General features: G+C 45.1%; 1 protein-coding gene across 1 annotated transcript in view; it reads right to left on the reverse strand.

Annotated features, from left to right (window-relative positions):
• Positions 1-18988, reverse strand: part of ANGPT1 (angiopoietin 1) — a 749830-nt gene that overhangs the window by 36314 nt on the left and 694528 nt on the right. The window contains exon 8 of the mRNA XM_029591875.1: positions 6142-6272. Within this exon, the coding sequence (XP_029447735.1) occupies positions 6142-6272 (131 nt within the window). The remainder of the gene's footprint in view (positions 1-6141; positions 6273-18988) is intronic.

Here is an 18988-nt window from a genome sequence, read left to right on the forward strand (position 1 = left end):
CACATCTTCCTCTCCTGTCCATGTTTTTGCCCTGGTTGGCTCTCCTCCTTTTGTTTCATCTCTAAATTAAAAGGGAAAGGAACAGGCTGTGAAGACACATGCTCTCCAAATTTAAATTGCTTCTGTTTTGAGCTGCCTTCTTCTCCTGCCATTCTGCATCTAAAATAAATCTCTCTTCAATTTAAGGGCATAAAATCCTTTTTTACTTACTGCTTCTAGGCTGGGGTGGCTCTCCTCCAATTTGTCTGCCCCTAACAAAGCTACTAAGTCTTTCATTTTTTCCTCTCCCTTTTCCTGACAAGATTGAATTTATTGAAGTGCACTACCTGCCTACCAAAGGGTTTGGATATTACAAAATAATTTATTTATTGTTATTGCAACTGTACCTCCAACTGTCTGTCACCACCCTCACACATACAGATACAGGCACATACAATGTATGTGTATGCTATGTTCACTTAGTGCTGACTGACTCATTTTCTAATCCACAACCCAAAACCTATTAAGCACTAACAGAACCAAAAAGACTGACACATTAATAAGACTCTTCTTCTCTTCAGTATGTCAGGATACCTTCACCTCATTGGTTTTCAGACAGAGACAAAAAAATCATTAGTACTGCTACAATCTCCACACTGTCTTCTGACACACTGATACAATCTCCACACTGACCCTCCCTCAGTGATGAGAAAAATAAAAAAAAAAACAGCAACAACCACTACCTTTGTCCTTCTGGCACAGGGAGTAAGACCACTAAAGAACAGAGAGGATCAGAAACATCCTTTAACCAGTATCAAAGCCCAAACTTTCTAGCTTTTTTTGTAAACTTTGAGAAGCCTTCTCCAAACACCAAGTACTAGTGAGGAAACACAGAGCTTATTACACATGCCCAGAGTTTATAATGGGGTAGGTCTGCATTACTTTATATAGTTTGCAGCTATAGGCTAGTTAAAAAGATGCTACATTGTGATTTCTCTTCTGTGTGGTTTCCTTGCCAGTTGTACTACCTCAGCTCAGATATAGCTGTGTAATTACACAGGAAAGAGTTGGTTGATATATTAACCAATTGTTGTTTTGCAGTACACAGCCACAGATTTCAATGGGCCATAGACTCGAATGGGCAACATAAATGAGAGAGATTAAATTCCCATTTCATTTATAGGGCTCCTTCCATTTGTTTTGAAGGGCTATGAATGAAATTAAAATAGAGTAATTTTTCATGTTTTAGCCATTTGTTTCAAATGAATGCATATTCCTAGTGTCATCTTCATCCCACATCCCACTTAAAGTATGAGAATATGCTAACTCATTGCACTAACTTCTGATATAACCTGGCTTTCAAAGATTGGGGAATTGAGGAGTCCTGAACATTTTCCAGTTAGTGGTAAATAGTCCAGGCACATCTCCTTTTGGTTCAACTCTCTGCACAGCTCCCACTCTGTTCACTATGGCCACTCTGACCCCTGGAGGTAACAAAACAGGATGATTAGATTCATTTTGCATTCTAAAAAAACATGTTCTGTTATACTCTCCCATCCAGAGATAAGAGTACCTTTCTGCACCAATAGCCCTGCAGGCAATTAGTCATCAGCTGTGGCCTCTATGATTGTGCTGTTTGTAATCTGATTAGCATGTTCTGTCATTATAGGTGGAACATAAACATTTATCAAATAAATAAATAAACAAACAAACAAATAAATAAATAAATAAATAAATAAGAGTGGCAACAACTGTCAAGCAGTTATTTAACTCCTTAATTATTTCTGGGAGAATTACAATGGCATTCTTTATCCTTTGCCATATCATCCCCACCTGTGGAGGGATGCCAGTGCTGGTCCTCCATGGCCTCATGACATGCCTATGCCAACTGGACAAATATATGTAAGTTAGTGCCTAATAGCACTGGAATGTGCTATGCAAGTTGGGAATCTGGACACAATATCAAAGCCTATGCTGTAAGGTGCTAGAGATTAGGGGTGTGCATTTGTTTCCAATGTATTGGTAAACCGCAACGTATAGGGCCATATTTGTTGTATTTGTGGGGAAGTGAAACATATCGCGATTCCCCACGAATACAATGAATCTTCACCGAATTATTCGGCCGTCTAAAGGAGCGAATTTAAACAACCCCCCACCCTCCTGATCTCCCCAAGACTTACCAAAACTCCCTGGTGGTCCAGCAGGGGGTCCGGGTGCCATCTCCTGCACTCACGCCGTTGGCTGCCGTTATTCAAAATGGTGCCAATAGCCTTTGCCCTTACTATGTCACAGGGGCTACTGGTGCCATTGGTCAGCCCCTGTCACATGGTAGGAGCAATGGATGGCCGGCGCCATCTTGTGCTCCTACCATGTGACAGGGGCTGACCAATGGAACCGGTAGCCCCTGTGACATAGTAAGGTCAAAGGCTATCGGCGCCATTTTGAATACCAGCAGACGAGGGCGTGAGTGCAGGAGATGGCTCCCGGACCCCCCGCTGGACCACCAGGGGCTTTTGGCAAGTCTTGTGGGGGTCAGGAGGGTCTACAGAAAAAGTACTCAGGTAAATAGTGTTTTAAAATTTTTCCTGAGGGAGGGTAATTTTGTATCAACTCATGTAATGGATGTCTTGCCAAAGTGCATAAGTTACACCAAGTTTCAATGCAAACTTAAGCACATAATTTCACTTTGAAGATTTTCCCTAAGAACATTCACAAACTAACCTGCACAAAGTTATGATTGCTCTTTTCAGGGAATAGCTTGTGCAGGTTATCTTGCATTTATACCTTTCAAAAGCAAAGTATGCATGTAAATCCCAACTCTGTGCACTGAAATATCTATTTTGTGTACATAGACTATGAATGAACTCAGGTTTTGCACATACTCATATGCACACAATTCCAAACCAATTTTATAAAATACATTTACATACATAAACCACCATTTTATGCACATAAATAATGTTTAAAATTACCTCATATACATTCTTAGTATGCATGCCAACCTCTATTGCATAAGTTCCAAATTAAAATGAAGGTACATAACAATAAATCACTATTCAAGCAATATTTATCAAAGGATTGAAACAGCACTGAAATCAAAATGCAAAGCCTGTTTACCCTGACTGATACATGTATAAGAGATGTCTTTTGGATTGGCAGAAATGTTGGGCAAAGCTTTTTGCATCAATTAGAATGTTTGACATGCTTTTTTTTTTTTTTTTATAAGGCAGCAGTCATTACATCTTAAAATCAGATAAAAGGACTGAACTGGACAGTATTGCTATTAAATCATTTGATGCTGGCATTAATTTAAATGTAGATTGTTCAGAGATATATTGTTATTTTATTGCTATTTTGTTTTTACTTTGTTACTCATACTGTGTAGGTTTTAAGATGTAATCCACCCTGATCACATTTGCAAAAGAGATATACAAGAATTTGCAAATAAATAAATAAATAGGTAACTTAATTTATAAAATTCAGAAAGCTTGCTCAATTTTAGGAAGAGATGAGATTTTGGTTAATGCTTTATTTTTCTACATTTTCTGGAAGGCAATATATTCCACACGAATACATACAGTGTATGGATATATAAATGTAGGTATATATAGATACATGGATATATTTGAAAGCAGAGACATTCAAAAAATATTTCAGGACTTGAGCCTATTAGAGAAAAAATTCAGAATCAGGTACAAGTCCAACAGTGCTTCTTGGACAAAACATACTCTATTTCAAAACTGTGCAAACTATCTTGCAGACTTTTGGAACTTTTGCACCCAAATTTTCTCAAAACGTACACCTTGCTTTTCTGTGCTCTTTATAATTGTACTTATTTCCTAGATATCTTGCTTTTCACAGTACACCTTCAACGTTTCCTCTATCTTTCTGGCATACCTATCATTAGTTTAGTGACAGCATTCCATTTGGGCTGGTTAGCTCAGAACTGGAGTTCCTAATTCTCTGGCGTTCCTAATTCTCTTCTAATCATTAGTCACTGTGTGAACTTGAAGAAACTACTTTGCCTGCTTATCTTCAAATTTAGATTATAAAGTCTTCAGAGAAGGTGCATTGTGACTATATAAATAATCTTGTACAACAAGAAAGTACGGTATAAATTATCCAATTATAGTTTATGTGAAGAAGAGACCTATCTTGAAAGCTCATGTATTATAACATCTGTTTTTGGTTGGTCGTTTAAAAAATATCACAGTCTATAAAGACTCCAGTTTTCTGCAAGGTCAATATGGCTACCAGAAGGAAACACTTTAGTTGAAACAAATAAGTAATTTTTTTTATATTCATGTCGGTGCTTCTAAAGCATGAACTCTTGCACTGAAAAGGGGATAGACCATTTTATTCCACTGCTGCCATTACATCTTTCTTTGGGGCCTATTTACTAAAGTGAGTTAATGTTAATGAAAATGTTAACATGTGCTAAACATGCTTTAATATGTGTTAACATGTTTAATGTATACTAATGCTAATTATTTAAAGCACTTTTGTTTGCTGGTCTGTGCTAATAGTTACACAGACTTAACACAATGGGCCCAATATTCAAAGATATCTGGTTATCTCAGTTATCTAAGATCTATTTATCCAGTTAACTTAGAAGGGATATTCAGCTGTATGGCTATGCTGTTGAATATAACCAAGAAAGCAAACCTGTAGCCGATCCAAGATGGCTGTCAGCAATGAAAACAAGTAAATGGGCAAGCTTCAATAAAGTCCTGTTCACACCGATCCATCTACTTGTTTTCATTGTTGAATATAACCAGACAATTCCCCCTCCGAGTTAAGAATAAAGACCCCCCATGGGTAAGTGTCCTCCTACCCCTCTCTCCTCTGGAAGTAAGAATAAGGTCACACTCAGGTTGAAGTTCCCACACCCTTCCATCAAGAGTAAATGGTGCCCAAAGCCAATTTAACTCTCAAACTTTCCACCCCCTTGAAGCAAGAATAAAAGCCCCACTGGGCCAAGAATAAGTAACCCCCTGGACCAAAGTACCCCAACTCTCCACCAATGTTCCCTCCAAGGAGGGACTAGATGAATGCAAATTTGTTTTGTGTGAGCTGCTATTGAGCAGGTCTAACTTATTCAGTTAACTTAAATGGATAAGGCTGAATATAGACACTTATCTGCCCATTCCCCATCCATTCACTATCTGGTTATTCACTTAGCAGGATAAGTGACTTATCCAGCTAAGTGATGGATGCAAAACATAGCCAGATTTCTGCAGGCACTGCTTAGCTGGATAAGTCCTAAGTATCCGGTTATCTAGTGATAAACGCGATTTCAATATTGAGGGTACAATGATTTGAGTGAAGATGTTAAGTTTTTGGGCTTGCCAATAGTGGCTAACATGAACCCGACTGGAGTGGTGGGCAAACTTCCCCTTCCCCCTCCGAGTTAAGAATAAAGACCCCACATGGGTAAGTGTGGGGTCTTTGGAAGTAAGAATAAGGTCACACTCATGTTGAAGTTCCCGCACCCTTCCATCAAGAGTAAATGGTGCCCAAAGCCAATTTAACTCTCATACTTTCCACCCCCTTGAAGCAAGAATAAAAGCCCCACTGGGCCAAGAATAAGTATCCCCCTGGACCAAAGTACCCCCAACTATCCACCAATGTTCCCTCCAAGGAGGGACTAGGTGAATGCAAATTTTTTATTTGTGTGAGAAACAAATATTTTTTAAAGCAATCATTTTTAAGCTTCAGCATTAACGTTGCATTTTTTTTATATAACACAAAGAAAATAAGCATGTAAAAGCCTATGTAAAACCTGTGAGTGATGTTCCAAAATGTATGAGCAATCACTCATGTGCTCAGCTTAAAGGGAACTATGATCTCCACATGCAAACATTAGAGATCTCCTCCCCCCGCCCCCAAAGGCAAGATCAAAGTCCTCCAGATCAATCAAACTCCAACTTTTTGAAGGTTGTGCATAAGATAATGAGAGGGTAGGAGAAGGCACTCCTTCCCTGCTGACTGTGAAAAACAAAATGGAACTGAATGACCTCATGCATTAATGGGACTAAATCAAGTTGTCCTTAATTCTGATTAAGAACTGATTTGTATCAATGTTTATTAAATGTACAACTTTGTTTCTTTACTTAGTATAATAATTCAAAGCATGAAACTGCATAATCCTGGAGTACTTACCTCCTGTGAGCATTAGGGCACATTTACACATGCAGTTGTCATTATCGGCATCTTTAGTGCTAAAATCTGCACCATGTAAAATTAGACTACTCTGCTTCCCTGCAGTTCCACTGTGGCCCTTTAAATACAATCTAAAAAGAAAAGATAAAACAAGATAATAGTAAACAGCGTAAAAGTACCAAGAAAAGAACTACTTTTCCTACTTTATCTAATATTTTATTTTACTGTGGATGTCCACTAAACAATGGAGATTACACACATATACAGTACACTGTGTCGGTTTCAGTGAATGGTTATTCTAGTTAGAGAATAAGGAATTTAAACATAATTCAAACAATGTGAAAATTCATCTAGACTGAGCTTCTGTAAATGACAACAAACAATGTCTTAGGCTAGCAACTGAAAATGAATAGAACCAATGGGGTAGATTTTCAGACGAGCGCGAACAGCCTACTTTTGTTTGCGCTCCAGGCGCAAACAAAAGTACGCTGGATTTTAGTAGATACGCGCGTAGTCGCGCGTATCTACTAAAATCCTGGATCGGCGCGCGCAAGGCTATCGATTTTGTATAGCCTGCGCGCGCCGAGCCGCGCTGCCTCCCCCCGTTCCCTCCAAGGCCGCTCCGAAATCGGAGCGGCCTTGGAGGGAACTTTCCTTTGCCCTCCCCTCACCTTCCCCTCCCTTCCCCTACCTAACCCACCCGCCCGGCCCTGTCTACACCCCCCCCTTACCTTTGTCGGGGGATTTACGCCTCCCGGAGGGAGACGTAAATCCCCGCGCGCCAGCGGGCCTGCTGCGCGCCGGGCCGCGACCTGGGGGCAGGTACGGAGGGCGCGGCCACGCCCCCGGGCCGTAGCCACGCCCCATACCCGCCCCCAAAACGCTGCCGACACGCCCCCGGAACGCCGCGGCGACCGGGCCCGCCCCCCGACACGCCCCCGACACGCCCCCCTCCGAGAACCCCGGGACTTACGCGAGTCCCGGGGCTCTGCGCGCGCCGGGAGGCCTATGTAAAATAGGCTTCCCGGCGCGCAGGGCCCTGCTCGCCTAAATCCGCCCGGTTTTGGGCGGATTTAGGCGAGCAGGGCTCTGAAAATCTACCCCAATATGTTTTGACTTCATCAGTCTTCAATGAATGATGCTGACCTAATGAGGTTTATATTCAACTGCTGTCTGACAACAATCAGGTCAATACAGAATGGTAGGGGTGTGCATTCGTTTTCAACGCATATGTAAAACGCAACGTAATTTTTTTTTTTAACTTAAAAAAGTGATGAGGCGAAAAGGATCGGATTTCCAACTTATTCAACATAGCTTTGTTGAATACGTTGGAAATCGCGATTGTTGATCCTAAATAAAAATTTAAACCCCTCACCCTCCTTAGTCCCCCCCAAGACTTACCAAAACTCCCTGGTGGTCCAGCGGAGAGTCAGGACGCCATTTCTATATTCCTTTGCGAGGAGCACGTGACGTCGGCGTCACGTCGGAGTGAAGCGGACGTCACGTGATTCCCGACTTAATATCGCACCGGAACTTTTGGCCAGCTTGGGGGGGTCAGGAGGCCCCCCCAAGCTGGCCAAAAGTTCCGGTTGTGTCCAACGAGGGACCCGGAGCGAAAGCGTGGGGAATCACGTGACGTCCGCTTCACTCCGACGTGACGCCGACGTCACGTGCTCCTCGCAAAGGAATATAGAAATGGCGTCCTGACTCTCCGCTGGACCATCAGGGAGTTTTGGTAAGTCTTGGGGGGGGATTAAGGAGGGTGAGGGGTTTAAATTTTTATTTAGGGAATCGGTGCACGTATGGACATAGACTCAACTTATGGAATTCTACATATGTCCATATTGACCGAAATTGACCCCCCCTTTTGACTTATGGACTTATGAACATAAACTTTTTGTCTGCACATCCCTACAGAATGGTGCGCTCGGTCGAGCACACCGTTAGCCCCCGTTTGGTCGCGTGTTTTTGACTCGCTATTATTACCCCTTATACAGTAAGGGGTAATAGCGTGTGGAAAACATGTGGCCAACCCTCCCACGAAACTAAAAGTGCTAATCACATGCAAATGCATGTTGATGAGCCTATTAGGTAGTAGAGATGTGAATCGTTTTCCATATCGTCTTAACGATAGAAATCGTGTGGCAGGGCAAGAAAATCGTGTTAGGCACGATTTTTTAGTTAAAAAATCGTTAAAAATCATTTTTTCCGATTAGTGCGCACTAACTGGGAGTTAGTGCGCACTACCTGAAAATGATACAATTTGACACTTTTCAGGTCAGTTAAGGTCAGTTTAGGAATGAATATGTATTCCTATTGGCTGCCCTCTTATTTATTCATGTTACCAAGCTTCCCACTGACAGTATATGGGGGATGGGAAATGGAAACAGTTGGTAGCTTGACAAAACAAGTAATGTGATCAGTCAATGTGACTAGAACTTGTGCCCTAACCCTGATACCAGGGGTATTGTGATCTTCCTGCACACAGTGCCCTATCCCTATTAATACCAGCAGTGTTGTGATCTTCCTGCACACAGTGCCCTAACCCTGGCACCAGGGTTGTTGTGATCTTCCTGCACACAGTGCTCTATCCCTATTAATACCAGGAGTGTTGTGATCTTCCTGCACACAGTGTCCTAACCCTGGCACCAGGGGTGTTGTGATCTTCCTGCACACAGTGCCCTATCCCTATTAATACCAGGAGTGTTGTGATCTTCCTGCACACAGTGCCCTAACCCTGGCACCAGGGTTGTTGTGATCTTCCTGCACACAGTGCCCTATCCCTATTAATACCAGGAGTGTTGTGATCTTCCTGCACACAGTGCCCTAACCCTGGCACCAGGGGTGTTGTGATCTTCCTGCACACAGTGCCCTATCCCTATTAATACCAGGAGTGTTGTGATCTTCCTGCACACAGTGCCCTAACCCTGGCACCAGGGGTGTTGTGATCTTCCTGCACACAGTGCCCTATCCCTATTAATACCAGGAGTGTTGTGATCTTCCTGCACACAGTGCCCTAACCCTGACACCAGGGGTGTTGTGATCTTCCTGCACACAGTGCCCTATCCCTGGCACCAGGGGTGTTGTGATCTTCATGTACACAGTGCCCTATCCCTATTAATACCAGGAGTGTTGTGATCTTCCTGCACACAGTGCCCTAACCCTGGCACCAGGGGTGTTGTGATCTTCCTGCACACAGTGCCCTATCCCTATTAATACCAGCAGTGTTGTGATCTTCCTGCACACAGTGCCCTAACCCTGGCACCAGGGTTGTTGTGATCTTCCTGCACACAGTGCCCTATCCCTATTAATACCAGCAGTGTTGTGATCTTCCTGCACACAGTGCCCTAACCCTGGCACCAGGGTTGTTGTGATCTTCCTGCACACAGTGCTCTATCCCTATTAATACCAGGAGTGTTGTGATCTTCCTGCACACAGTGTCCTAACCCTGGCACCAGGGGTGTTGTGATCTTCCTGCACACAGTGCCCTATCCCTATTAATACCAGGAGTGTTGTGATCTTCCTGCACACAGTGCCCTAACCCTGACACCAGGGGTGTTGTGATCTTCCTGCACACAGTGCCCTATCCCTATTAATACCAGGAGTGTTGTGATCTTCCTGCACACAGTGCCCTAACCCTGGCACCAGGGTTGTTGTGATCTTCCTGCACACAGTGCCCTACCCCTATTAATACCAGGAGTGTTGTGATCTTCCTGCACACAGTGCCCTAACCCTGGCACCAGGGTTGTTGTGATCTTCCTGCACACAGTGCCCTATCCCTATTAATACCAGGAGTGTTGTGATCTTCCTGCACACAGTGCCCTAACCCTGGCACCAGGGGTGTTGTGATCTTCCTGCACACAGTGCCCTATCCCTATTAATACCAGGAGTGTTGTGATCTTCCTGCACACAGTGCCCTAACCCTGGCACCAGGGGTGTTGTGATCTTCCTGCACACAGTGCCCTATCCCTATTAATACCAGGAGTGTTGTGATCTTCCTGCACACAGTGCCCTAACCCTGACACCAGGGGTGTTGTGATCTTCCTGCACACAGTGCCCTATCCCTGGAACCAGGGGTGTTGTGATCTTCATGTACACAGTGCCCTATCCCTATTAATACCAGGAGTGTTGTGATCTTCCTGCACACAGTGCCCTATCCCTAATACCAGGGGTGTTGTGATCTTCCTACACACAGTGCCCTATTCCTGATACCGGGGGTGTTGGGATCTTCTTGCACACATCCCGGTATCAGGGATAGGGCACTGCATGCAGGAAGATCACAACACTCCTGGTATCAGGAATAGGGCACTGTGTGCAGGAAGATCACAACACCCCAGGTTTTAGGGATAGGGCACTGCGTGCAGGAAGATCACAACACTCCTGGTATTAATAGGGATAGGGCACTGCATGCAGGAAGATCACAACACCCCTGGTATCAGGGATAGGGCACTGTGTGCAGGAAGATCACAATACCCCGGAGGAGTGAGGGTCAGGCAGCTCCCCCCTGTCTGTGAAGCCAGCCTCTCACTAGTAATGCAGGGAGGAAGCTGTCTCAGACTTCACCATCCTCCCCCACACACCATTCACTAGCTGGGACATGGGGGAAGTCAGGAGTGAGGGTCAGGCAGCTCCCCCCTGTCTATGAAGCCAGCCTCTCACTAGTAATGCAGGGAGGGAGCTGTCTCCGACTTCACCATCCTCCCCCCCCCTCACCCACACACCATTCACTAGCTGGGACATGGGGGAAGTCAGGAGTGAGGGTCAGGCAGCTCCCCCCTGTCTGTGAAGCCAGCCTCTCACTAGTAATGCAGGGAGGGAGCTGTCTCAGACTGGTATCAGGGATAGGGCACTGAGTGCAGGAAGATCACAACACCCCTGGTATCAGGAATAGGGCACAGGTTCTAGTCATATTGACTGATCACATTACTTTTTTTGTCAACTACCAACAGTTTTCATTTCCCATCCCCCCAACCATCACCTCAGTTGGAACCTTGGTAACATCAATAGATAAGAGGGCAGCCAGCCAATAGGAATACATATTCATTCCTATCTGACCTTTACTGACCTGGAACAGTGTCAATAATTTGTATCATTTTCTGTTAGTGTTCCTGAGTTTCCATTTCCATTTCCCATCCCCCCAACCATCACCTCAGTGGGAACCTGGTTAACATCAATAGATAAGAGGGCAGCCAGCCAATAGGAACACATATTCATTCCTAACTGACCTTTACTGACCTGGAAAGTGTCAATTTGTATCATTTTCAGTTAGTGCGCACTAACTCGAGTTAGTGCGCACTAACACGATTTAACGATTTTTAACGATAAATCGTTAGAATTTCTATTGTATCGTGTTCTATAACGATTTAAGACGATATTAAAATTATCGGACGATAATTTTAATCGTTAAAAAACGATTCACATCCCTATATAGGTAGTCACAGCTTTTCTGTACACCCTCCAACTTAATATCATAGCGATATCATAGCGATATTAAGTCGGAGGCCCCCCCAAAAAAAATTTCCCACGGCCCGGAAAACGGACACTCAATTTAGCCGGCATCCGTATTCCGAACTCGTGGCTGCCAGCAGGTTTGACAACCAATGTCAGTAAATTTAAGTGTCGAATGTCAGACCCGCTGACAGCCGCCGCTTCCGCCAATAAGGAGGCGCTAGGGATGTGCTAGTGTCGCTAGCACCTCCTTATTAGCAGGGGCCCTAATTTAAATACTGAATCGTGTGCCCAGGAGAGTTGCCTGGGTGCGCGTTGGGAGAGCGGGCGCTCGCCTCGGAGCGCTGGCTCTCCCGCGGAGTTTACTGTATGGGCCTGAAAGTTAGCTGGATAAACTTACCTGAATAACTTTGCAGGGATATTTAGCGAAATGTGCATACTGCTGATTATCCCTGGCTCTTCAGCTGTCCAAAAGTAATTTGGCTATCCATGTGATTTATCAAGTTGCGTTAGGGCTCTAACGAGTGTTATATTGCATGATATTGTGCAACATAGGAAATATTTTGCAACTTCCCTTACACAATGACCATCTTTGCCTGTGATTTTCATGAAAAATGTACATGCATGCAAAGAAGGTCATGCATAATCAAGTTGATGTTTATATTTTATCATGACTGACCAAGAAGGTGGTCAGCCATGATAAAATAACAACACCTCTTTGAAAAGCATTAGATGTGTGGCTGGAAGCCAGGGTCCCTAAAGTGGGTCCCGAGGCTTCCACCGTATACTTAAAGTAGCAGAAACATTTTTAAAAAAAGCACTCGTGGCCAAACGGGAGTCATTGCTGACCACCCCCCCCCCCCCCATCTCAACTCGGGGACGCTGGTCAAGGTAGCCCGGACTCCCCCAAAAAGTGAAAAATAGTTCAAAGTATGTGTACGGCAGCAGCAGCCCCTTAACAAACAATTATTTTCAGGCATCTGAACTGCCTACATTAAACTGTCCCATCTTCCATCCTCCCTGGAGCCCCTTACACAATAACAGATTGCTGGTGGTCTAGTGGACCCCGATCCCCATCCCCCAGACCCTGCTTACCTAAAAAAGCATCAATGGTGGTACAGTGGGTGCCTGAACTGCCCCCTAGACTCCGTACCTAGCAGCGGTCATTTTCTAAAATGAAGCCTCCTGGCCTTTGCCCTTATAGACCACCGGGGCTCTGTTTTTGTGTAAAGATGGGTCCGGGTTGGGGGTGAGAAGTAGGGCCATTGGACCACCACAGCCATTTCTTTTACAAAGGTGGGATGATAGAGGGTCTGGGAGGTGGGATCCTGGATCCTGGCCTCTGGGGGCTGGGTTTTCATGTGAAGGGGTGTGATTCGGAAAGGGAGAGAGGTCATTGCACCAGATATACAAAATGTTTAATATTTTTTTAAACAATAGGATGCCTTCAAAGGTTGTCAGGGAGGTGGTGGTAGTGGGGGGGGGGTGTCTATATTTTTGGTATGGGGATTTCTCAGGGCCAAGGAGTTCCTTTAAGCAATGGTGGCCCCACAATCCTGGACCCGCCATTGTGTGTTGTTCAGGGTTCCTTTTGCTGCCCCAGTGTTTTCCCATGGGGAAAAATACTGCTGGATTCACTAAGCAGCAGGGTGGTTTACCAAGTTACAGGGTCATTTACTGCAGTTTGGTGAATCCTGATGTATATTTCCCTCAGGAAAAAGCATTGAGGCTTAGTGAATGACCCTCTTAACTAGAGTGCTGATTCAGTCCCGTCCCCCCCCCCCACACACACACACCTCCTCATCACCAAGTTAAAAAATAATTTGGATACTTTGGGGATGGTCTGTATGGCAGGATTTGTTTCTCCTTGAGAGAAAAAAAAGCCTCATCACCAGTTGTTTATCAGCTTCTTGTACAAAAATGGCTATCACACTAGATCTTAGGGATGTGAATCGTTTTTTGACGATTTAAAATATCGTCCGATATATTTTAAATCGTCAAAAAATCGTTAGGGCCACGATACAATACCAATTCCCCCGATTTATCGTTAAAAAATCGTAAATCGGGGGAAGGGGGAGGGCAGGAAAAACGGCACACTAAAACCCCCTAAAACCCACCCTGACCCTTTAAATTAAATCCCCCACCCTCCCGAACCCCCCCCCCATGCTTTAAATTACCTGGGGATCCGGTGGTGGTCCAGAACGGCGGCTGTCCGGAACGGCCCCCTCAATAGAATCGTGTTGTCTTTAGCCGGCGCCATTTTTCAAAATGGCCGCCGCAAAATGGCGGCGGCCATAGACAAAAACGATTCGACGGAGGAGGTCGTTCCGGACCCCCGCTGGACTTTTGGCAAGTCTTGTGGGGGTCAGGAGGCCCCCCCCAAGCTGGCCAAAAGTTTCCTGGGAGTCCAGCGGGGTTCCGGGAGCGATTTCTTGCCGCAAATCGTTTTCGTATGGAAAATGGCGCCGGCAGGAGATCGACTGCAGGAGGTCGTTCAGCGGGGGTTCCGGACCGCCGCTGCACGACCTCCTGCACTCGATCTCCTGCCGGCGCCATTTTCCGTACGAAAACGATTTGCGGCAAGAAATCGCTCCCGGAACCCCGCTGGACTCCCAGGAAACTTTTGGCCAGCTTGGGGGGGCCTCCTGACCCCCACAAGACTTGCCAAAAGTCCAGCGGGGGTCCGGAACGACCTCCTCCGTCGAATCGTTTTTGTCTATGGCCGCCGCCATTTTGCGGCGGCCATTTTGAAAAATGGCGCCGGCTGAAGACAACACGATTCTATTGAGGGGTCCGTTCTGGACCGCCGCCGTTCTGGACCACCGCCGGATCCCCAGGTAATTTAAAGCATTTGGGGGGGGGGTTCAGGAGGGTGGGGGATTTAATTTAAATGGTCGGGGTGGGTTTTAGGGGGGTTTAGTGTGCCGGCTCACGATTTTAACGATTTTTCACGATAGTTTACACACCCAAACGGCAACAATACGATTCCCTCCCCCTCCCAGCCGAAATCGATCGTTAAGACGATCGAGGACACGATTCACATCTCTAAGATCTATCAAAAACCTCCAATTGTGACTTCTCCAGGAACCCAGTTAAATAAAAAATTTCAGATAATAAATTAACCTAAGGAACTTTTACTTTCTGTTTCTAAGGTATATTACCTACCTGATCATGAGAAAGTTGGGGATTTTATAACATGCTTGCAATAATGAAATAGCTGGTTTTTCCAATTACTCTACCAGTTCATTCAGTCCATCTGTAGGCCATGCAGACCCTTTTGACTCCTCAGTCTGTGGTCCCCCTATTGCTCCCAGAACTTCTACTCAGTCATTTGTTCAGTTTTATGAGGTTTATCATCATTTACCCCAGAGCAGGAATAAATATACACAAGTAAAAGACAGAGGTGCATTACTTTGGCAAGTTTTAAATTAGCAGCTTATTTGCATAAATGTTGCCCTTGCCCCTAAATGCCCCTGACACGCCCATTTTTTACACAAGCAAAGTTACTTGTGGACCCTGATTGATGTGGAGATGTGGCATTTTTGAAAACGGCATGCATTTGTGTGTGATCTATTTTGTGCATGCAGCTTGGGGGGAGGGGAAATCCCAAGTTGGTGGACTGGATTGGAAACTAGGTGAGTGACAAAAAGAGGGTAGTGGTAAATGGAATTCACTCTGCGGAGTGAAAGTTAATTAGTGGAGTGCATCGGGGCCTAGGGCTAGTTCTGTTTGTGAGCAGTATTACAAAGGAGTTAAGAGGAAAATGTCTGCCCTAGAGAAGAACAATACCTAGAGCTTTATGTACTTTCCAAGAAGATCTCTGACTAAAGACTTAAGTGATGAAAGTATTTGGTGCTAGAGCCAGAGAGAAGGACCAATGTTTGGTAAGAGGTGATAGATCCTCGCAATGAAAGAGGCTAATTGTTTGTTATAGCTGCACAATGAGCTTTCTTTTAAAGGCCTAAGCCATATGGCCTTCCATGTGAGACATGTGCCTAGTTGCAATGGCCAATGGCACTCTTAACATGCAAGGTCATGTAGCTCATGTGGCTCCCAACCCTTTTAGCTAGTGAACCCTTAAGATAAAAACCGCATAATGAAATGATACTATTGGATATTTCAGTTTCAAAACATGTAACCACGTTAAAAAACAATTGTAGTCAAAATCAAAGTAAGTCAACATCTTTTATAATCACATTCTGCAAGAACTAGAGATCAAATAGCATATTATACTGTAACTGAAATGACAAGCACATTTAGTGTACTCCTGTACATACATAGTTACAAATGGCAACATGAAATATACAATATTAGCATCTTATCCTTTTGCAAAATCATGGTTACAGCAAAACAACATAGAAAGTGGAAGTGGATCCCAATCACTATAGTGCAGCTCTAATGTTAGAGCTGATACCAGCACAACTATGTGATGACAAGTGAAGGCCCACACAGTCCATGTTGAAATATAGCACTCAAAAAGGGGACAGCCTAAGAGTCAAGGCAGTAAAGTTCAAGTAGCAGGCAGCAGGTCCAGGACTAGAGAATATAGCATGGAGACAGCAGGGCAAGGACTAGAGAGTGCAGCATGGGGGCAGCAGGACCATGGAGCATGGAGCATGGAGCTCCATGCTCCATGCTCCACAGGAGATGACACAGATGATACAGCAGCAAGGAGGCAGCAGTAGGATGACATAGCAGCAAGGAGGCAGCAGTAGGATGAGAAGTTTGGAGAACCTGCAGGACCAGAAGATGAGACATAATGAGACATAATGAGAACAGATACTAGCAGCAGGACTAGGAAATGAGAAATGATGAAAAGAGACACCAGCATCCATCTATGTAGTGAGGATGGGCCCAGCAGGCTTCTTCCATCTAGCTGGCACAGGAATTCTGGAGTGAGGATGGGCCCAGCAGGCTTCTTCCATCTAGCTGGCACAGGAATTCTGTAGTGAGGATGGGCCCAGCAGGCTTCTTCCATCTAGCTGGCATATGAACTTTGTAGTGAGGACAGACCAGGCAGATTTCTTCCATCTAGCCAGCACAGGAACTCTCTAGTCAGTACTGGTCTGGCTTGTTGGACAAGTTATCTTTGAATTAAATTTCTTACCCTTTAAAAGGGTTACTACTTAGGGGGAGGGCTCATGGCCCTTTTCCTAGCCTTGGCTTTAGGCTGGATAGGATGGTATTTGTTTGGAAGCCTACTCTGGGCCATCCCAATAGCCAGGGACTGCTACATGGAGTTGACTCTTGGGATGATGGAGATGGCACTGGTGGATGCTCTGGCAGTCTTTCAAATAGTTGTATAACAACAGATGTCAGGCTGTTGACATTGATGGTAGTAAGGCTTTGCATTAGGACAACTGTATGTGCCTGCAAGGAATTGGTAGTCCTGATGTGAATCCTCCTCAAACACACAAGCTCAGACTGTATATGGTGAAGTTGGAGGCCATGCCTCCTCTTGATGCAGTCAATGGTTTTGTGGACCTTCTGCTCCTCTGCTGATGATTCTGCTGGTGATGCAGGTGCTCCTGGTTCTTCAGGTGAAGGCTGAAGCACTGACTGCAGGACCAAAACTTGCATGTCCAGTCTGGTGGTCTGATCAGGCTGACTGTCCATAGGATCTGGCTGGGAAATGGGCATGCTAGAGAGAGGTATGAAAAGGCCAGCTTGGTTCATTGCGTCAGTCTAGAGAGAGTAAGATTCAAGTCCAGTTGGGGAAGTGAGCCAAGGGGTGCAAGCTAGTGCTCTTCTGGTGGCTGCTGCTAGAATTGCTCCTCCTCCTCTTCCTCACTCCTCTGTATCTGAGCATCCAATTGGAGGGTTGCAGTTTGAGCTACTGCTGCTGCCCTGCTGGTCCCTGGGGCTACACTGCTGGTCGAGGAGGCTTCACGACTGGAACCACCAATTTCCTTGATGAAAGCTGTGGAAACAAATAAGAAGACATAAGCATAAATGCTAAGAAGTGCATATATAATGTTTGGCATTAGATGTGCACTTTGCATCAATCCATTAAACTATCAATGTGAGCATCTTATGCCAAAATATGTATACATCTTTAGCAGACTTGACATGTACAGGTGAGGTTAACTTACCAGCCCCGATTCATGTGGTCTCCAGGGCCTCTTCCATCTCCTCAAATAAGTCTGATCCGAGCTGTTCAGGTGCTGCTCCTTAGGGGTCAGGACGATGGGGCAAGGGGCTCCTCCTCCAGTCTGTCGGTGATTATTGTTCCTGCTCACCATCTTGGTTTTGAGCTAGGCCTTTATATTGTGGTAGCAGTGGGCCACCTGATCTCCAGTCTATTTTATTTCACTGCACCGGGTTATGGCCTGGGCAATGGTGTGACATCTCTCTCCTTTGGCTGACCTGGATGTCCTTGCAGCATGATTCCTGAAGAGCATGCTATAGTTATTGAGGACCCCAGTGATCAGCATCTCGTTATCCTTGATGCTGAACTTTAATGTCCTTAGGTGAGTCTGCCTCATGCCTGGCTGCCGGATGATTGGGTTGCCACTTCCACTTCCGGAGAGGTTTCAATATATTTACTCTTGCTTACACTCCCTGCTCACCTCTCTTCCTTCCTCTCCTTCTGCAGCTGTGTTGCCAACTCCCTTCCCCTCTGCCCTCTCTGTCTATCTAGCCTGCCATCCACATCCTGCCACATTTGCCTACCTATCCCGTCCCCTTTCCCCTCCTCCTATTCTTTCCCTCCTTCCTATCTCTACTCCTCTCCCTGTCCCTACTCCTAATCTTCCTCCTCCTATCACTGCTGACCATCTTCTCCCTCCTCCTCCTCCCATCTCTCCTCCTCTCTCTCTCCATACCTCTCATGCTCCATCCTCTACAGCTCCTCACCACCACTCACCACCACCACCACCATTCCTCACCACCACCACCACATTCTTCAGCACAATCCTCCTCACCATCACTCTTTACCACCACCACTCCTCCTCACCACCACCACACTATCACCATTTCTCCTCCAACATACAAAGACAGACAGACAAACTTGACAAACTAGCAAAAACTTTCACACACAGATATAGACAAGAGAAAAAGGAAAAGGCAAACAGATGAGAAACAATAAACAGGACACCTCACTCAGAACTCGTAAAAATCCTCCATTGACCTCCAACCAACTACCAACTATCAACTCACCTCCTCTCCTCTCTCCCATGCCTGACACACCCAAGAAGCAGCTGCAGGAAGCCTGTATATATAAACAAAAAAATAAACATGTGGTGCGTAATATGACGTGTGATGCCTAACATGATGCGTGATGTGCTATGGCGTTGTGCAATATCCTACTGTAGAATGAGTTATGCAAATTTATTATGTGATTTAGTTAATACGATATTTTCCTAAACACGTCCCTTTTTTATCGCAAATGTTACCATGC

The sequence above is a fragment of the Rhinatrema bivittatum genome, chromosome 2 (genome assembly GCF_901001135.1).
Source record: "Rhinatrema bivittatum chromosome 2, aRhiBiv1.1, whole genome shotgun sequence".
Classification (NCBI taxonomy): Eukaryota; Metazoa; Chordata; class Amphibia; order Gymnophiona; family Rhinatrematidae; genus Rhinatrema; species Rhinatrema bivittatum.